The 22,333-nt window shown below is 41.2% G+C and overlaps 1 protein-coding gene across 5 annotated transcripts in view; it reads right to left on the bottom strand.

The window, feature by feature from the left end:
* Positions 1-5,385: 5,385 nt before the first annotated feature.
* Positions 5,386-22,333, bottom strand: part of HIVEP1 (HIVEP zinc finger 1) — a 144,379-nt gene continuing 127,431 nt past the window's right edge. For all 5 annotated transcript variants that reach the window (XM_032648859.1, XM_032648860.1, XM_032648858.1 and 2 more), the window contains 2 exons: positions 8,698-9,209; positions 5,386-7,110 (listed from right to left, as the gene is read on the bottom strand). In XM_032648859.1, the coding sequence (XP_032504750.1) occupies positions 5,950-7,110; positions 8,698-9,209 (1,673 nt within the window). In that variant the 3' untranslated portion in view covers positions 5,386-5,949. The remainder of the gene's footprint in view (positions 7,111-8,697; positions 9,210-22,333) is intronic.

Raw genomic sequence — 22,333 nt, forward strand, 5'->3', positions numbered from 1 at the left:
AATTAGGTGTATCACCTGAGTGTGGGAGGGGGGAATAAAATTTTAAACTTCCTAGATCTTTAACTTCCATTCTTCCATCATTTCCCCAACATGCACTCCCCACCTCTGCCACAATCAAGTGCCTCAAGAGAATAATTCTTCAGTGCCCTGAAATAAATCCTTATTTTCTAATGTAACCCTCAAGCATTATGGAATAAGAGAGCCCTAACTTCTCAGACAACAAAAGCAAGTCAATAAGAAAACTTTTGTTATTTTTCAGGGGGACTTTTAATTTAGAAAAGACTCAAACTACAAACTAAGCCACACTCGATCCATGACTTTGACAGAAACATCGGCTTGGTCTTTCTCCCTGATGTTAAAATGCGGGCGGATCACTGACCGGTCAGACTCCTGGGCTCTTCTTAGCTGCCTCTGTGCTTTGCCAGAGTACATCTGGTCCCCAGCACCCGAGCTCTTGGAATTCATGCTCTTTCAGAACTGGCTTCAGAATAAACTGGAGGGAAGAACACTTACACGTTTCCTCCCTGGTCGATCCTGATATATCTTAAAGGATTGGTGTGAATAATACTAGAATTTTTAATCTTGCAGTCTCCCTTGAAGATAACTATATTCCTAATATTTATTCCTGGTTCTTATGCCAATGAGTTTTAGTTTGTGAGCCCTGAATGCCCACTAGCTGCTTGCTGTGAGGTTAATCCTGGTTTTACACAAAAATTAATGGAGACACAGGATTTCCCTAGTAGTCTGACTTCTTTTTTGATAATCCCCAAACTCTCTCCCTTACTGAAAGAAAAGGTAACTTTCTTATTATTATTTACTACAATTATTCCTTATATTTCTGCTGCTGGGACTCTCTTGATGTGACTTCTTAGCTGAACCATCAGGATGAACCATCTGGGCTGTTCTGCCTCCAGGGCTTGGTGGCCTGGAAATGCGCTCATTTGTCGCTATCTTGTTCAAGCTTGGAGTCCAGAAATCCCCGTCAGAAAGGATACTCCCATGATGATCTGTTCATGAGGGTATAGAGTGTGGATACTTTTTACCTGGGTCTAAATATTGTATTTCTAATATCTCCAAAATGATGCTTTGGGGAGGGGGTGAGGATGGCACATGCTGAACTTTGTATAAAGGAAACGGCAACATTTTAAGATACAGTTTAATTTTTCAACACAAGTGGCAGAGCATCTGCTCATGTCATCTCTCCAGTAAGTCCAGTCTTCTTGGATGCTGGTCCTTATTTATTTGGATCATCAACAAATGTCTCCTATAGTATACTGAGTTCACCAATTAAAGAGATACTGTGGCCAGCGTGGCAATGGATAACGTATTTGCTTTTCACGGTCGCTGCATTACTCCCCTTTCCTCTTCACTTTTGCTGTCCTATTTCCCCACCCCCCATAAATTATCAGCACATTAATGATATGGCACTCCCTTCCCACCAACTCTGACCCGCTGAGTGTCCTTTTCACATGAAGAGCCCCTGCCGTTCTAATCATCTTTAAATTCAGCCCTTGTTCTCTATAGTGTTATCATGGCTTAGTTACGTGTTTTGCTAAGCCCCAATAATGTTGTCTATTCCCTTTGTCTCCATACTCCTTTAAGCTTCTTGCACCTTTACTTGTGTGTAATGCTGTTGTGTGTGCAATCCTGGATTCGAGTACCGGCTCCGGCACCTGCAAGACCAAGTTTCATAACATTGTGAGATGCAGCCTCCTTGTCTCTAAAATGGGAGAATAACACCTGCCTGGAGCATTGATGACATTACAAATGACACATAGTAAGGATGAATATTGGTCCCCTTCCACAACCTTTCTGTCTGGAATCCCCTTCCCTTCTATTTTTCACCTTAGCAAAGTCACTTCAAGGTCAAGAGTAATGTCCCCTGTTCCATAAGCATCCCCCGGATCTACTCAGCCCCGAGCTCTCCCCTCTGTGCTCACCTCCTGCTCTTGGTTGTAGCACTTTTATGCCCCTTATGATATGGTACTTTGGGCCTGGTTGTGCTCTTCCACTAGAACATAAGCTTCCTGAGGGTAAACACCATTTAACTTGCATTAAATTAGCATCTCCAAAGTGCTTCCTACCTCGTTGGTGCTAAATAAATATTTGTTGAAAGTCTGAATGGATCCTCTCTCTTCCACTTAGACCGGTTCCCTGGCATCATTTTAAATAACATATTCACCTCCACCTTCATTACTCTACTGTTGTTCTGCTGCTTGGCATCGTCTCTGTTCTAGAGTCCCAAATCCTACATCATCTCCTTCAAAAATACAGCAATCCCCAACATACACAGCTCATTCTTTAATTATTAAGGCAATAACTTTTCTACCTTTTGAAATGTTTATAGTCTGTGGTTTCTGAGATGTATGTGGTCTAGTATTATTCTCCAGTTTCTACGGCTTAAATCTTAAGAAGGCCTGCTCCTCTAGGGTAGAAAGTGTGCCTTCTAATTCCTTTTGTATCTTGCGTAGTAATGGAGTTGGTTTATACTTAAACTATTCCTGGGTTTTGGATGCCTGAGAGTCTTCTTCAAATCCACTCCTGATTCAGAGAAGAGGGAACACCTGAGGTCAGGTACCTCTGCTTTAACTCATGCCTACACTGCCTTGCACAGAATCTTATGTATGCACAGTTCTAGATGAAACCAACATACGTAAGAGTCTCATGATTTCAGATGATACAATCTGTAGAGAAAAATATTTTACTATTCTTGCTTAAATTTATTCCCTGCATATTTTTGGGGCGTTATGACAGCAAGGAGTTACTGTCATTAAAATACATATTCATATTATATATTAAATATATTATATATATATACACAATAACCTTTATTGAATATTAAATAGATAATTCTCCTAAGTCGTGGGAAGTCAGTTTGGGAGAAGATTCTTATTTTAGGGACATTTAATATCCCATGTTTCGAATGTATAGATGGTTTGGAAACAAAACTACTCCAACGAAAGTCACCTTTCTGGTGTTGCTTGATCTCAAAATGATTTCAAGTCGATCTCAAACTTCACCCTAAAACGTAACGCTAAAAACAGAGAAGTTAAGAAGAGCATGTACTTTGCCCTGAGCACGCATCATGAAAGAAATGTTACCTATCTTGCCAGTCTTCCAAGGAAAATAATGATCCCTAATCTTTGTTAAGCCCCACCATTTAAAATTCAGGTCAGAGATCAACTAATAAGGAAAGTGTTGTTTATACCTTTTCCGTGAAAGGAAAATCATGCCTATATTATGAAAAAAGATGAGAAACAAAATCTCTATATAAATATTATCAGTTGATCATCTCATTCTGAAATAATTATTGCTGTAGCCTAAAACTTACAGAATAAAAATAAGCTACTTTAGTGCCATTGATTTATGTTAACTCATAGCAAACATTCATAAAACAGATGTACTAATCTTTAAAAACTAGACAAATGAACTTTTGTTCTTTTGCTATTTCCGACACTTCTGGTGGTTTCAGTGGATTCATACAAGAAGATATTGAAGTTGTTTCACATTATGGTTTTCACCTGTTTTGATAATAATTTAAAGAGATTTGCTGGGTCCTTGCATTCTAGTTCTCTACTGACCTGGGTCTTTCATGAGAGTACAACAAAATAAGAGTCAAATGTAGTTTCCCAGCTCTCTGGATTACTTGCAAGTAATTTATTCAAGTCATTATTTGTAAGTCATTAATATCTGAGAATGATTTGCTCCTTGGGAAAAGAAGACTCTGGAGAAACAGTTCAAAATTATCCCCTTATATTTTGTTCACGGGACTATTTCAAAATATAATGGCACAAACTTTGATAATGTTTCTGAGTTAGCTGCATATTTCAAATGCTAGCAAAATATTTGAAAGCCACATGAAGGCATTATAGCCAGTGATACTAAAGATATGTGTACAATGTAATGAATCTTAAAAAGTCAAGAGTACAAAATAAGCCTATGGTATGTTACGGCATTAAGAAATTTTCAAGGGAGGATCCAAGCATATCACAACATTTAGTATTTGGTTAAATACAGGAATTCTTCAAATTAAGAAAATTCTACTTATATAAACTAAAACACAAACAAAAAAAACCCTCAATGCCAAAATTCTTAGCATTACTTTTGAATTTAGATAAGTCATATGTACCTAAAATGTGATTAGGAAACAAAAATATGTTTATTATTCTGCTTTAGAATTTTAGGCAACAAAATTGTAATAAGAGGTGTGACACAAAGTTAAAACTTATTTTGAGAAATCTGGCAGATAATGGACCTCATTTTCAACAACTCTATTGTTAGAGCAATACAATTCCTATGACAGAGTGTCCAGAATTCTTTTCAAATACATCTTGGAATATAAAACGTAGTTTCATTGTTTTTGAGAATTTTGTTACTATCTGTGGAAAAGTATAAATGTAAATGGAAGCATGCATCAAAAGCATCACTGATCTATCACAGCCTACTGGGGCTGGGGCACATTTTAGAGATCATAATTTAGATTAGAGCCCGCAGGCCCAGATGACAGGCACTTTTCCCAAAGTCCCAGATTTGAAGCAGGGGCTGGCTAAAAGGAGGACTCCAAATTCCTCAGAGTATTTCCCTCATGCACTGTTGTCTCACCAACTTCGTATTGCTGAAATCTTCACAGCGTAGGCCTTTAAAAACATGAACACATTGCCTTAATGATGTGCTAAGTATTCAAATTCCAACATTAAAATACTTTTTTCACAAATGAAGCATCTACAATGCTCAGGTAATAATGCAAATCACTGCAGTGGTAATTGTGGGTACCCTCCCCATTTTTCTGAATAAGTTAAGCCTCTCAGGACAGGGAGTAATCATTTCTAAAGAGTCAACTGAAGTAATTTTGAAGTCTGAATTTGGTTCTTCTGTAAATCCCGGACCCCCTGTAGTTTCGTACTGGACAGAGGTCTCCGGGTATAACGATCAGGGCTGAGGGAAAGAAGAGGCCAGGCTCAAGCCCAGACCTGGGGTGATACCTGAGGTACAGGGTTTCATGCACCTCACCCAAGCCGAGCTCTCCAGACGACTGTTTTGTAACTTAATTTACAATTCCCAGAAGCTGTCATATTCACCCTTAGGAACTTTGCCCATTTCTGTCCGTATGCTATGTATACTTACAGAAAGTGTTCTCAAGTACTGAATCTCCTCATAAGTTAATAGCTACAGAATTATTCCTCACAAGTTGGAAAAATCGGTCACTTGGCTAAATGGATTTCAGTGAGTTTCACACAGCAGTAACACCACTATAAAGCCCCCATTTCTCAAAAATACAGGCGGAGGGGGGCGAGTGTGGAAGGAATGTTAACCTAGGGCTATCTTCCGAATGTAGGTTGCTGGCCCCTACATGACATAAAGAAAGCACAACTAAAGCGATTGTAAAGTCAGTAAACGATATTTTACTGAAACAATAACACAGAAACTCTGTCTGAAGTGTAAAGTTACTGTCTTACGCAAGAAGGACAGACCCATTTTCAAAGACTAATATGAATACAATAAATATGGAGCTCACGTACTAATTTATACACAGAAACTCTGTCCCACAGCCATAAAAATTTATATTTAACAGTACAACATATAATTTAATCATTGGATTTATTTGACAGGTTTTTTTGCTAAACACAAATAACTACCTGGTTTTCATATACATATATAATATATATTTTATGTATATAGATATTCAACAATCTGTACAGTCTCTAAACATAAAACTCCTAAAAGGCACAATTGTCTATACAACATGTACAAAAATGGCTGGAGCTGACACAAAACAACGATTATTGGTCAAAAGTTCATGATTGCACAAAGATTAGTCATGAGTTTATATCAGAAAAATGTGCTTTAAGGAAAGGAGGGTTTTCAAAGAAACCTGTAAGTGTTCTATAAAAAAAAAAAAAAAAAATTCCAGAAAACCAAAACCCAAACAAAACCCCAAATAAAACGTCCCTAGGTTGCGATCACGAGCCTGTCCTCGTCCTCGTCGCTGCTCACATCGCTGAACTGCGCGGCCTGCCTCCGGGCCGGGGTCGGGGGCGTGGCCGGAGGCCGGGCCGCGGGTCCCTCCCGGTCCAGGGGGCGAGGCTGCCGGCCGGACGGCGGGGGCCCGGATGCTGGTTTGCCCGGAGCGGCAGGGAGTTCGTGCCGGGGCTTCGGGTGATTCCCGGAGGCGGCCGTCCCCGCGTCCAGGCGACTGGAGCCGTCCCGCCCGGCGTGGTCTCTGGCCGGGGCAGGTGGGTCTAGCCCCTTCGGTGCGTTTTCCCGAGGAACTCGGGGCGAGCCCTGCGGCGACGCGCTCCCACCGCCCGGGTGCGCACCGGCGGCCGAGGGCTGCTTGGGCGGCGCCTCCCGGGCTCTGTTTGGGGGAGCGGGCCTCTCGGGGGCTCCCTGGGCGTCCACGGTGACCTGGCCGACGGAGGGGATCAGCGTGGGCAAGGCGATGTTCAGGATCTGGAGGCCCGGGATGGGGGTCGGGGGGGCGGGGCCGCTCTGGGAGGAAGGGTTGGCGGTCACCACCTGCAGCCCCACTGCGGCGTTCAGAGCGAGCCCGGGCGGACGCACCTGCGGGCCGAGGTTCGCGCTGGCCAGGCCTAAAATGTTGACGGTCTCCATGCTCAGTGCCGGCAGGGGCTGCAGGGCCGGCGGACTCGGGTTCTGCAGGCCCGGCACGCGGATTTGGCCGATGGGAATACAGGGCACCACGCTGCTCAATTCAGCCACTCCGGAGGGGCTGGTAGCGCTGGACACTTCGGCGGTCAAGTCCCCGGGGGTGCCCACAGTTCTGTGAATGACGTTGACAGCGGGGATCGTGAGTTGCACTGGCCCAGCTTGGATGGGTACGAACGTGGAGTATGTGAGGCCGGCAGGGACCGCCTGGATCCCCCCGACCGGAAGCATATTATACGGTGTCCTTGACTGCAGCTGGGAATGCAGAGGAAGGTGGCTGAACAGATGCGTCTGGGGAGAAGGCAGGCCTGGAGGCGGATGGAGAGTGACTTGCTGCTTCGTCTCCTGAGCGCCGGGCCGAGGCGAGGTCGTGCAAGGAGGTGCCCCTCCCGGCTGAGGGCTGCGCTCAATGCCCCGAGGAGGAAGGCTCACGGATGATGGGCCCTAAAAGACAAGACGGAACGGTCCTTGATGGCAGAGCTTCCTTATTAGTCACTGAGCTAAAATGTTTAGCTCCTGTAAAGTCTATTCCTCCTGAGGTAAGAGTATGTACACTTGTATTTTATAAAAATGATAAGCTTGCTAAAAGTTGTATTTTGATTTAAACAATAAATTTCCAACTTAAAACCTATTACGCTCTTCATCTCTTTACAAAGGTCAGCAACAAGTTTTGCAGAGTACTTCACATTTTTCCAACAAATTTCCTGGATATCATCTCAGTTATACTGAAATTAACCCAGAGAGGGGGCCATAATTCTTCTTCCATTGTTGTTGTTTTTATTATTGCTGGCACCACCGGCTCCACCCTATTTTAGAGATTAGGAGTTACTGAGAAATTCTGAGATATTAGTTGGCTATGAGTATCGACTCACGGGGGGAAATTAACTGGAGGACTCTCCATTTATGAAATAAAGAGCTGCCATTAACGGAAAGGTCTGCAGTTTTCATTTGTTCATTTATTCTAAGTGTATGAAATGTCTACTGAAAACCAGATTTCCAGCCATTGGCAGGTGTGTGAGAGATTTGGGGATAGAGAAGGTTAGAGCACAGGTGACTAATGTGAGAGTAATGAAATGTTAGTAGAAGGGATAAATCTCACCAATCCTCCCTTCCACCCAAGATTATCATATAAATATTAGCTTTTTCTTGATATATCCGTGTTATGGAACTACATTAATGTACATACTAATTTACTTAGTTACTTAAATAGGAACGTAACTTAAATTATATTAATGTAGGATAGGCTACAGAAATCCAATCTTTTCACAGTCTTTTTAGTTTTCTCCAGTGATACCCAGCAATCCAAAATCTGCCGCATTTAGAAATAAATCCTATTACAATTATCAATCCATACCAGAGGTAAGAGAACTGTCAATGAGAGAGAAGAACGGATTCCTCACAAGCCCACCAGGGTTTGTAAAAGCAGGAAATCATTCACAGCACACATGGAGGGTGACTTTCCCGAGGCCTGAGTCTGGCCCTGAGCTAGTTCTTGGGCAGGAAGCTTTCCTAAGCTGTCACAGCAATTTGATCATTCAAGCAAAGTGAACTTCTTAATACGTTTTTTGGGTCACATTAACTTTGCCATGGAAACTGGTGGCTGCCTGCTAACAGGGGCAAAATGCAAAATGTTCAGATAATTTAGTGCAAATCCATCACATCGATGCCAGTGGAAGATCATCTCAGAGGAAGCCGTGGAATACGTAGGTCCCAAGACTCACATTCTCTGTTGGCACACACATATTTTTTATTCCAAGATTTTTTTTTAAAAAAACCAAATAATAACAAATGAGTATACTGTAAATATACTGGTTCTTTCACAGACTTATAATACAATATACGAACTCTGACTAAAATACCTAACAAGAATCCAAAGGACATAAATGTCCTTTGGCCTTAAATCAAACAAAAAAATAAGGTTAAAGAAACTGACTTAGCTGTAAATGAGTAATTTAAGTGCACTGATTTCTTAAGTCATCAGGTTCCCCATATTCAGTAGGTTAAACGAAAAGAAAACCACCAAGTTATTACCTGTGTTAAAGCAACAGCCTTTCCTGCCACAGAACGTCCCAGGATCTCTTCGGATTCGGGGTAGTCCACAGACATCTGGTGACACGGGGACCTGGGCGCAGCCTCGGGTGACCTGGCAGAGTGTCCAGGAGCGGCTGCCTCACCCTCGTCCCCCGCAGCCCGCTGCCTGGTCCTAACCGGAGACCCCGGCTTCCCGCCGTAGTCCGACTGCACTGTGCTAAGCACGGTCATCTTGGTGGGCAACGCTCTCGGGAGAACATCCATCGGGTCCGTGTGTCCCCCAGAGAAGCAATCAGGAATCCTGACGTCTTCGTCAGCACCCCGACAGTCCTGGAGGCCGCTTCTAGCCGGAAGGCGCTGCGGGCTGGCCGTGGCCGAGGGGGCTGCCGACAGGACCGACTCGGCCTGGCTGTCTTCATCCTCGTCTTCGTTCTCGTTCTCGTCCTCATCTGGGCCATCGGATTCTTCAAGATCATATCCAGACCGCTCGTAACTGCATCTTTGTTTTTCATCTGATAAAAACAACCGGGAGGGTATGTTACAGAATGTTTTGCAAGTGGTCGAATGCAACCTTTTCTTTTTTATAAGCTTGGCAATAGTGTGAGGAATGTTCAAGGCAAGGGCTCTACCCATAAAAAGGCTACAGTTTAGTCGAGGAGAATGACATGGGGAGGTCAGTCTGTGCAGCAGGAATCAGAGGAGTGAGGCGCCGACAGAGTGGGGCGTGGCCAGGGAGGCTTGTTAAGGATGCAGAACGTGAAATGAACCTCGCGGGAGCAGACAGGCAGAGGGTGATACACAACGAAAACCAGAAATAAAGGCCTCAAATATTATACTCGTAAAACCTGCAAAAGAAAACTGAACTATATAAAGAAAATTAACAGAGTTCACTGCAGCTCTTTTTCTGAGCTCTTTTTCTCTATCTACTTGTTTGTATCTCCCTTTTATTGAACAAATGAAAACAAAACCAAAAAAATGATGGTATTTCATATTTGCAAACAGAATAATTTTCCTTTATATTTGAATAGTAGTTTAGGTATATTTCCACTGTCCTCTGAGTAGTAATATTCTGTAATATTTAATCCTTGTACATTTTTTTTTTTTAACTGAGAAAGGTACTGAATTTTCCCATCATTTTTTTCTATAATGACTCAACCCACTTCTCACAGGAAGGGGAACATTAATTAAAAGTCATTAATATCAGCCTTATAATGTCATGTGAGACTATGTTTAACAAGGAACATTCAAGATAATCTAGGGAATAGTTTCAGATATCTCATAAGCTCATGTGAAATTGGATTTAAAAACTTATCTATTCAAAATCTTGCAAAATTAGAGGTACTTTCCCTTAGAAAGCTATTAAAGTTTAAAAAGTTAAATGGAGGAGGAGTGCAAAATCTCTACCCCAATTCATTGTCACTGAGCTATAATAAAGAAGGCATCAGACCAAGTTCAAATTAGCTGTGATACAGTCTGCATTTATATGTCCTTTTTGAAGAGAAAAAAACGTAAACAGAATTAATTGGTATATTTCCTGGGTTTTCCAAATGGTTTGCATATTAATTTACTACTCTTTCTATATTACAAAGATAAGTTCTTAGAGAAAAGTCTTGAAGCATCAACACCAACACATTTGAGGATGATTATTTCTAGGAGATAGAACAGACTAGAACTTTTATGTTTTTTTTAATCTCAAGCATATGTTACTTTTATAATTAAAACATTCAAACAGAAAACATATACATTTAGATTTCTTTAATATGTGATTTCATGTCTTTTGATTTATGGGTTCTACTATTTTGCTGTAAAATCATACATAAAATAACACCAATCTATTGGATCCCACCAGATGCCCATGCTGGACATGGAATGGGTGATTTCCGGGTAGATGCCCTGCCTCCTGCCTCACAGATCCCTCTCTGATACCTTGTCTGATGTTTGAAATGCTAAAATTAGAGAGTCATCCCCCATATATTTTGAATTTGCCACATGAATGCCGAATCAGATGTATTTTTAGAGATTTTAATATGAGAAAAAATTTTTCTTTCAAAGGAGAAAGTAAAAAAAATCAAAACAAAACAGAAGAACCCGGATGACTGACAAGAGGGAACAGGTTACTGGAGAGGGAGGCTGATTTCATCAGAGGCCAACCCTGCCACAAAGCCTGACTAGGGTGAGACTTGCTTTATCGTAAAAGCTATCACTTCTTTTCTTTTCTTTTTTAAATAACAGGCCTAACTTTAAATTTATGACTTTCCTTAAACCCATTATAAGGTTGAACTCCCAGGCAATCAAACAGCCCAAACTCTAGAGACAGTGTCTGTAGGAAGAGAGGAGACACATGCTTGTGTCATCTGGGGCAGATGCAGCAGGACACGGGTCGGGGGAGGTCAGCTAAATGGTTGACAGACTGGTTAGAGCCAAGCGTGGGCTGGAAGGGCTGTGTGACTCCTCTGGGGCTACATTCTCTTGCAGGCTCTATGTCATGAACACCATTCAAGCACTCACAGAAAAGAGCACTAAGTATCCATTGTGGTCCAGATCCGGGGGAGAGCAGCAGCATTTAGGAGGGGCAAGGAACTCCCCCTAGGTCCCTCTCCCCTCTCTCCACTAGGGAACAAACACTTTGTCCTGTGAAGAGGAGGGCAACAAGCATTGCTGCCCTTGGGAACTTTGGTGAAAACTTACTGCAGTAGGGAAAGGGAGTGAATAACAGAAAAAACACAACTCTACTCCTTAAGGAGGGACAAGGTTGCCAGCCGTGTCCACCACAACAGCTGAGCTAGGGAAGGAGAACAAGAGGGCCACAGTCCAGAAATCTGAGAACATGGTGCACGTAGAAGGCTGAGGCTGCATCAGAACAGAGGTGGCATCCCATCCTCCCCTTCACCCCCTAATGCCAAGTTAAGGAGCTTGAAATGAGAGGTAACAGCAAAATACTGCTGGAAGAGGACCAGGAGAAGAATAGAATGTGTAGAGCACCCTCTCTGAGGCATAGCACAAAGGAAACACCTAAAACTGGAAAGGAACAAGCATTTCTCTTATAACCCAACCCCCACCCCAAACAAGAAGCGGCTCTATAGGAATCTGAAGGCTTTGGTGCTCTGATGGTAGCCTTAACAACAACAAATCTCTCCAACCCAGTCCAACTCTTGACTAGAAAGGCTCTAACTCCCACACAAAGGGCCTTGCTAGGCATAAAAACCATTTACATTAGTCTCTACTGTCTTATGCAAGATGTCTAGCTTTCAACAAAAATTACAAGGCATACAAAAAGGCAAGAAAAAACATACGCAGAAGAGGAAAAGCAATCGGAGCCAGTCAGATATGATATAGATGTTAGAACTTTCAGAGAATTTAAAATAATTGACCAATATGTTAAAGGCTCTAACGAGAAAGGTGAACAATATATATTACCAAGTGGGAATTTCATCTGTGAGATGAAACTATGGAAAAAAAAAAAAAAAAAAGAAATGCTAGCAATGAAAAACACAGTAACAATGATAAGAAAAGAAAAGGGGAAAAAAAAAAGCAAAACCAAAACCAAAAAACCCCAGAATTCTATGTTCTATGCTCATTGAAAATAATTTTCAAAGATAAAAGAGAAGTACAGACTTTCTTAGAAAACAAAAACTGAGGAGATCCACTGCCAGCAGACCTACTTGACAATAAATGTTAAAGGAAGCTCTTTAGGCACAGAGAATATGGTATCAGATGGGAACTCATATTTACCCCCAAAAAAGAAAAGCAATGGAAATACAATAAATGAAGATAAAATTTAAAAAAATTTTTAAATGCTTGTTCTAAAAGATAATTTAATGTCTACAGTAGTAAAAATGTGCTATATGTTTAGAGCATGTGTAAATGTAAATGGTATGACAATAATAGCACAAAGGATGAAAAGGAGGAATTGTGAATACACTGCTATATAAAGTCTTTACACTACATGTAAAGTAATGGAATATTATTTGAAGGCAGATGACTAAATTTTCTTAAAAGACACAAATAAGTCAACAGAGGAGAAAAACAGAACCATAAAAATGCTTAATTAAGGCATAAAAAGAAGGAAAAAATGAAGCAAATAGGAAACAGCTGGCATGATGATAGATTTTATTCCAACTACATGAAAAATAAAAATAAAAGGAAGGGTCTAACACATGAATTTAAAGAGAGAGACTGCTAGACTGGGTAAAAAAGCAAGTCCCAAGTATATATTATGGATGAGAAATCCATTTTAAATATGAAGACATAATAGATTGAAAGTAAAGTTTGTAGAAAGATATACCTTTAAAAATTAACTAAAATACAGCTGAAAAAACTATATGCTAATATCAGACAAAGCAGACATCAAAACAAGGAATATTATCAAGGATGAACAGGAACATTACATAATGATAAAAGGGTTACCTTTCCACAAACATACAGCAATCCTAAACGTGTAGCAATGAAACCAGAGCTTCAAAATAAATGAGGCTAAAACAAAAAAGTAATAAACAAATCCACAATTGCAGCTGAAGACTTCAACCCTCTACTCTCAGTAACTGATGAAACAAGTATACAGAAAATCAGTAGGAACACAGAAGACTTGAAAAATACTGTCAACCATCTAGACCTAGTTAACAGTTATGTTCCACCCAAAGAGCAGAATATGCTTTCCTTCTAAGTGTACGTGGAACATTCACCAATGTGTATATTCTGAGCTACAAAGCCAACCTCGACAAATTTCAATGAATAGAAATCATACTTACGTTTTTTGCTTGAATACAGAATAAGCTAGAAATCAGTTACTGGAAGATATATCAACAATCCCCCAATATTTCAGAATTAAATAACACATTTCTAAACAATCCATGAGTCAGAAATGAAAGTCTCAAAGAAAAGTTAGAAATATTTTGAACTGGATCAAAACCAAAATATAACATTCAAAATTCGTGGGATGCAGCTAAAGCAGTGGTTAGTGGGAAATTTATTGTATCCAACACTTCTATTAGAAAAGAAGAAAGGTCTCAGATAAATAATCTAAGTTCTCAGCCTTAGAAATTAGAAAAAGACAATCAAACTAAACGGAAAGCAAGGAGCAGGAAGGAAATAATAGAGGTATCTTTCAAGTGGCCAGTGGCTACGAAGCTATGGCACATCAATACGACGGAATACTACTCAGAAATAGAGAGGAATGAACTACTGACGCCCACAAAAACATGGGCAAATTCACATGTATCCTGCTAAGTGAAAGAAGCCAGACCCCCAAAGCTCCTTATTCTGATTCCTTTCATATGACACTCTGGAAAACGTACGAATACAGGGAGGAAAAGAGATCAGTGGCTGCTGGGGGCTGTTGGATGCAGGGGGGAGGTGTCTATACAGAAGTGGCGCAGAGGAATTTTGGGGCGATGGAACTGTTCTCTGTGGAACTGTGGGGCTGGACACACGATTGTACACATTTGTCGAAAACCACAGAACTGTGCACCCTAAGGTGAACTGTAGGGTGTGTAAATACAAACACAACTAACCAGGATGTGGTGGAAATCTGAGATGAAATGCAAGCTGAGACAGATGGCTGAGTACAAATGAACTCCACAACCATGACCTAGGTAACCCTGGCAAAGGGGGTTCTGACCAGACAATGTGAAGGCTAAAGACAAAAAGAGCTGCATACAAACACTATGCTGTGATTGTAAACCTGTTTTTCACAGGTGGGTCAGCATTTCTGGAACTAGTTTATTGGTATGCTAGAGTTGAACAAATAAGTGAACATACTGTAGATGAGACGGTTTCTCACTGTTGGTGAAAGGAAATGGAGCAGGCTAAAATAAACTCTGTGGGACTGGACTGGAACTGGAATGATCAGTATGGACTCATGTTCTCGTTTGTGTGTGTGTGTGTGTGTGTGTGTGTGTGCGCGCGCGTGTGTGCATGCGTACACATACACAGATACAGAAATAAACACAGATGTACGTATATGTACGAGTTAGCATAAATATGCATATTTCCCAGCTCTATCCAGCAAGAGGGGCTAGAAGCAGTGACAGGTTAGTAGCCAGAAACACATCACCTAGCGGCTAGATCTTGGTTCCTAAATACCATTCTCCAGTAAAGTGAACCAGGGGTCCCTGAGGAAATGGTGAACTCCATGGCTGGAACATCTTGGGTGTCAAAAAGTAAGGAACTGGGATTCCCTGGTGGCGCAGTGGTTAAGAATCTGCCTGCCAATGCAGGGGACATGGGTTCGAGCCCTGGTCCAGGAAGATCCCACATGCCTAGGAGCAACTAAGCCCATACGCCACAACTACTGAGCCTGTGCTCTAGAGCATACAAGCCACAACTACTGAGCCCACATGCTACAACTACTGGAGCCCACACGCCTAGAGCCCGTGCTCCACAACAAGAGAAGCCACTGCAATGAGAAGCCTGCGCACTGCAACGAAGAGTAGCCCCCGCTCACCACAACTAGAGCAAGCCCGGGCGCAGCAACAAAGACCCAACACAGCCAAAAATAAATGAATAAATAAAATAAAAATTAAAAAAAAAAGTAAGGAACCACTTAAAGAAAAAAAAGAAGCAGCATGTCGAAAGGGCATAGGAACAGACCTCAAAGAGCTCTCAATGGTCAATGAGAACTTGAGCCAAACAATAAATAACTGGATTATAACCCAAAGAATAAAATATATAACCTTGAGTCCATACTGATGTAAATGAATGAATGGATGAATGAACTAATGGAGAAATGGTAACTTTTCCTTGCAGAAAAATTCTAATTGATAAATTAGAACACCACAGCAATACTTACCACAGGCAAGATCCATCAATGCATAAATAGGATATCTGCATAGTTTTAAAGTATCTCCGCAAATATTTAATATTTATAAAGGGAACAACAGTAAGTTTACAGTAGCTAGTCCTGGCAGACATCACCGTAGCCAAGTAAAGAAGGTTAACATGACCAATAATACATACTGACATACTGTACCCCCGATATGATGCACTAAGAAAAGCATAACCACCCTATGGCGCCTCCCCAATAATGTATAACCTCAATCCAGCTGTGAGCATATATCAGAAAACCCCAAATTGAGAACATTCTACAGAATAACTGATCAGGACTCTCTATAAATGTCAAGGTCATGAAAGACAGGAAAGACTGAGGGACATGCTGGAGGAGCCACGACGACTAAGTGTGATGTGGGATCCTGAAGGGGAGCCTGGGACAGGAAAAGGACATCAGGGGAAAAACTGGTAAGTCCTATGCTTTAGTTAGCAATCCTGAGCTGACAAATGTTCTTGGTTATGTAAGATGCTAGCACAGGGGAGGCTGGGTAAAGAATATACAAGAACTCTCTCTACTAGTTTTTCGACTTTCTACAAAGACCAAAATAATCTTTTAAGAAATGACATTAAGGAAAAACCCATTTGCCAATGCTCCAGGACCTTTATTTTACTTTACTGACACCAATATTCTGTCTCATTCGGATAAGCCTGCACAATCTCCATCGCCCTGCTGTTCTTATTATACCCATCAAGACTTCTCTTTCTGACAAGCAATTTTTTTCTTTCCATTTAATAGGAAACTATTAATTGAAACAAATTCCAACACTTCTCTTGTTTAATTTAAAGGCACAGGTAATTTCTCCAAAATACATCCTAACACACACACACACACACACACACACACGCACACACACACACGCACACTCTTTAAACATCTGGCACCTAACACTATTCTTACCTCGTATCTTGTACCTATTTTTGCAGTTCTTATTCAGTTGTACGTATGATGCCTGAATGCCTCTACTCCGGTTCTAGCCATCGAGACTGCGAGAGAACCCAGCTTAGAACTACAGACAGACCAGTGCTATCTGATCATAACTAAAACAAGGACTAATTAAGGACCTGACTTTTTATCAGACAATGATTTAAAAAAATTTAAAAAGCAGTTAATTATTTTAAAGTGTGAAGCCCACAGCTCAGAAGTGTCAGAGCCAAGATCTAAACCCAGGTCTCCACATTCAGATGTCATATTATAAAAACCTAACCACAGAATGATCTGAAAGAAGGTCAACGATGAACTACAGTCAATAACCTAGCTTATAAATATACATGAGTGAGTTGAATATTTACAGGTACAGACATTAAAAGCTTCGAGTAATTATTTCATTATGAAGAGTAGAACATATAAAATACAATCCCCAAGGAAAATGTAAACTAATAACCTTTTTCATTTCACAACAAATACACTGTATTTTACAGTAAGTATGGAAGTTTAAGAATAATTAGTTATACTATAAATCTTTAAAGTTTTTAGTTTTACATGTAGATATAAAATTCCAGTGTGTGCAATGTATGAGGAGGATTTATAAAGAATACCATAAGCTTTTTAATGGGGAAGGGGGTAAAACTACTTGGCTCCATTTTAATGTTCTTTGGCCTTGATCGTCCTATACTTCAGATCAAGGTTTGAAGTATTATGGGTGGGAAGACGTACAGGCTGGTGTCCCTGGACCTTTCTTTCTCCCTGGACAGAGCCACATGCCTACAGCTCACAGAGGACTTGAGAAGAGCTGGGATTTCTTTCTGTAGTTTTCCTTCCCCAAGATAAGGATTGAATAATATTTATCTCTCTACATGCACTGGGTCGTAAAACTCCTGAAGGGGAAGACCCCTGTCAAGGTTTGGGAACCTAAAAATGAATTTGGGGTCATTACATATTTGTTAAACAGGGTGGATATTCTAGAGTGACCGGAACAAGATACAATGGATAACGTAAATGAACCTAAGACAATGGCATCCTTTTAAATATCCACAGCACCAAAACAAAGCCCAGACACCTCTGCTCTCTGGAGGTATGCTAAGAAAAGTCCTTTCGTATTACTGCCCTGTCCCCTTAACCCCTACCCCCAACGAAGACTGTTGCTATCCGGTCAGAAGTTGTGCAGAGTAGAAGACCCAGAAAGGAAAAGTGACCTGCCCATGACAAGTCAGCAAGGTCAAGAACACAGACGTCTTAACTCCTCCAGAACTTGCCATTTTGCACTTTGTGATACTGCTCGTTTTGCTACAGCCTGTTACTGAGCATAGTAACTACGACGGCATACTACACTGAGCTCCTATCGTACGTATCAGGGGCTGCCAAACCATAGTTGCTGGCCTCACGCGGCTCCCGCCTGTTCTTTTAAATAAAGTTTTACTGGAACACAGCCAGGCCCATCATTTACATACTGTCTATGGCAGCTTTCCTGCCACACTCACAAAGTTTAGTTGTCATGCCAGAGACTGTGCGGCCCACAAAGCCTAAAATACTGATTATCAGGCCCTTTACAGAAAAGGTTTGCCAACATTTTACTCGTTATGTTTAAACCTAACAGCCACTCGTGACAGAGCTGATACCAAACTCATTTTACACAGGAAGTTAAGAGACTTAAATACAGCTGGAAAGCATCAAAGTCAGAATTTGGAAACAGGTTTTTTTTTTTTTGTATTTAGGAGTCTCGTCATTACTCCAGTAAGATATACTCTATGACAACTGTTCCTTCTTTGGTTTGTACAATGTAGACTGTACCATTCCAGCAGGGTGAAGGCTGTAGCTCACCCCTCTGCATCCCCCAAGGACCCTAGAACAGGTATAAGGAACCCATACTTACAGAACAAATTCATAGATAAATGGCCTATAAAATTTCTATTTAATTTCTGCCCTCCTAGATACATTCCCAACTCATTATAAATAAAAATTTCTACTACTCAGTACAATTTTACGTATGTGTAAAATTAATTCTTCTATTTTCTGTGAATTTAAATTCGTGAGGGAAAAAGAAGGTAAACAATGCAGCAATATTGTTTTTCAAAAGTAATTTATGTCAAACCACTTCCCTAAAGATGTGTTTCAAAATCTGATTTCAGTTGGATGAACCCCAGGCTGCCCTCCCATCGCTGCCCGACAGTGACCCCTGCTGGCTGAGCCAGGCGGGGCCTCCCTCAGACAGGCTCCCCTGGGAGGTCCGCAGCACCTCCCTCTTCAACATTCTGCTACTGCTGTAATTGGTCTGCTTTTGTTTTCCTCATGTTTAGAAAAATCACTCTGAAATCCAGACAAACAAGGGAAACCTGGGGGAAAAGTCTTTTAAAGCATGCAACTACTGCAGTAATGGGTTTTTGTTTGGGTTTTTTAAATTAAACTATGTTTTCATCTTAACAACATAATGAGCCAGGGTTTAACGTTTGTTAACTTTAGGCAGTAAACCAAAAGGCAGTGTATCTGCACGGTTCATTAACGACATACACACTTCTTTAACTGTAAGTCCCAAGACCTATCATGGTTTCTTATTGTGCATGAAAGTTTCTCTTAAAAGAACTAATAATGTTTTCTGTAAACATCCCAGTGACAAAGACATATTCTACAGGTGTCATTTTGAAAGCACTTCATTTAGAAAAATTCATTAAATTTATTTTAAGGGTAAACGTGATACAGGTTTTAAATCCTGTGATCTAATGCCATCCTCTTACACGCATCACCCTAAGTACTTGACCTTCAGCGGGAACAGTGTTTCCAGTTGCACCTTGCCACACTGAATGGTTCTCCCAGTCTGGCAGTGGAGGGCACATGTTAACATTCCAAGCAGTCTGTTGACAAAAACATTCTTCGGATCAAGGACATGAAAAGCAAACAGCCAGCAGCATGGTTTTTGACACAAAAGGTGAAAACGAAAAAGTACTTACTAATACCCCAAGAACACAGGGACGCAATTCCTGAGACTATCGTTTTGCACGGCAAGAATACAGGGACACGTGCAGCTGGCTGGAGGGATTAGACTTTTCAGGAACACCTACTATAACTACAGCTTGAGTTGCTAGTTTTAAACTACACGGAAACTCCTGTGAGATGTCAAATGTCCAAATTTTAATGGCTGCCTTAGATAAATTTATAGTCCCCTCTGCTTAATTCAAAATAAATGTTTCCCAACATCTCTAAATTTACTCCATTTGAAAATTGGAACAAGAATTCATCTGCTGAAGGATAAAATGGGCAGGGCTTCCCTGGTGGCGCAGTGGTTGAGAGTCCGCCTGCCGATGCAGGGGGACGCGGGTTCGTGCCCCGGTCCGGGAAGATCCCACATGCCGTGGAGCGGCTGGGCCCGTGAGCCATGGCCGCTGAGCCTGCGCGTCCGGAGCCTGTGCTCCGCAACGGGAGAGGCCACAACAGTGAGAGGCCGGCGTACCGCAAAAAAAAAAAAAAAAAAAAAAAAGGCAGCCATACACCCCACTGTTTTAAGGGCAGTAAAGAATAAAACAAATCAGGGGTCTTTGCTCCTGCATCCCAGCTTCTTCACGCTGACCTTTAATAAGCACTCTGTCAACCAGGGAACATGCACATTCTGCTGGTGAATGACATTCAGACTATCAAGTTGGGAGAGAGCAGAAAACAGGTTTAGGACATTCAAAAGAAGAAAAAGATTGACGATAATACCAGGAAAAGAAATACCGTAGATAAGTAGAAATAAATCTACAGTAAACCTTTGATGAAAATAAACAAAACAAGGTAGATATTAAGGAAAAATTAAATATGAACATAGAACAAAAAGACTTGGACTTTTCCCAGAAAACCAGAAGCTGACCAAGACATTACCGAACGGTAATGAGTTTTCAAAAATAAATATGGTGGGATACTCTGTAGTAACACTGGCCTTTGGAGAGCCTTTAACAAATTTTGTTGAATAAGTGAAAGCTCAGAGGTGATATTTCTTGATGATTATGTATGTGCTACAGACAAGATCAAACGACCAAGCCCCCTAATCTTTCCTATAAACCTTAGAAACACTATCCTTAGGTTTCTGGTTGCTATTCTGGAAAGCCTGGCATTTAGAATCAGGGCGCCCAAATAATATCCTTGTGGGGTTCTTTTCTTTAAAATGTTTACCCCATTTCCCAGATGTCTGAGATAATCAAGGTGTAAATATCTGGAACAAGTTCTTGCATATCCTGTTAGCACTGGCTGTTCAGGTATATGTGACCTTCATACAAGTGTGCTGAATTGTATAGTCCTTCCTAAGGTGCTGTAGGACTCCACTTCTGACAGAAATGCCCTGCTGTCAACGTGAAATATGAAGGTGGCTATCAAAACTACTTAAGAATTTTATTCAGTATCCAGAGAAGACTTAATGTCACAAATTTTCGTATTGATCAAGACGATGTGTCAGTGTACTGGTTTCCCAAGAGACACGTGGCTCCTGAACTTGGCTACTTATTTTTCTTTAATCACCGTTATTTGGTAGCCATCTGTAATCTAGTTGCATAATTAAGTGAGAAACTTCGACTGTGTTTAGGAAAGCCTAGGTGACAAAGGAGATTCCGCTGATAGGAGTTTACTCAGTAATTTCATACTTGCGTATTTCATATAGTAGATCAGTCACGTCCCTGGATAAATGCAGCCGTGAGGGCAAAATGAAAGGCATCGGAAGAGCCACTGGAATCACTACCTTTTGGGACACAGGTAAGAAACTGCTGTGACACCTAACTGCTGGCCAAACCTTAGCATTTTCCTGAAATTTTACGTAGACACGCAGCAAATGGAATCTCAGTGCGGTTTCCAGCAGTGCACTGGCAGTGGGCTTCACACCAGAGTTACATTAGATTAAGAGTATGAGAAATGATAGTACGGCCCCAGGATGCCACAAAAGCACTTGATAAAACTGTTCATCATTAAAGGGAAAAGACAGCAAGTTATGTGTGGAAAGACCCTACATTACACGATGCAATTTCGTCACTTGTTTTCATTTGTTGGGCCAGGAAAATGGGGGACACACTGTCAGGCAGCCATCTTGAGCCGGCGGCTGAAGCCTCAGAAGGAACCGCTGTCATGAGCCTGATCCCTGAGAAGGGGGAGGCTTCCAGGTGTGATCAGGGAGGCGGGAAACTCCTACGGGCAGGGAGGAAGCAGGGGGAGAGAGAACCCAGCATGTCAGATCACTCGGCACCGACCAGCTTCTGGACCCCAAGCTTCCTTCTACGAGCAGATGTACACCTCAAAGATTAAAACTAATGATAGTTGAAAATATTCTCCCTCCTATTTTTTTTTGAAGTTAGTCACTACTTCTACTACTACTATATGGCTAATAATTTGTAATTTTCCTTGGAAAATTAAATTGATAGTAAAATGAAACACTTCATAACACACGCCACTACTTCGTGCAACACCCTTATGGAGTTGATAAGGGCACGGTTTTAAAACATACACGGAAACACTAAGGTAGGAAAAAATCAAGTCCTTATGTTTTATGATAGTCTAGTCTGTGGGGAAAGTTCTACACCTTGGTGCTGCTCAGTAGAAATGAATTCCAGGAGGAATAATGCTCCCTAACTTAATAAATAAAGAGCAAGATTTCTAAATGAGTCATTATACATATATACATACAAAATTGGGTGTCACAAGGGAAAAAATCGTACCAGACTTTCCACCCAAACCTGTAAACTCCATCTGGTAGAGAATGAGGGATGCTGAAACCTTGAGGTACTTTGTTTATAAAAACACCCTTTCAGAAAAAGATTTTAAAAAATTCTTTATTTAGCTGCACTGGGTCTTAGTTGCAGCACACGGGATCTTTAGTTGCGGCATGCGAACTCTTAGCTGTGGCATGTGGGATCTAGTTCC

The sequence above is a fragment of the Phocoena sinus genome, chromosome 11, assembly GCF_008692025.1.
Source record: "Phocoena sinus isolate mPhoSin1 chromosome 11, mPhoSin1.pri, whole genome shotgun sequence".
NCBI lineage: Eukaryota > Metazoa > Chordata > Mammalia > Artiodactyla > Phocoenidae > Phocoena > Phocoena sinus.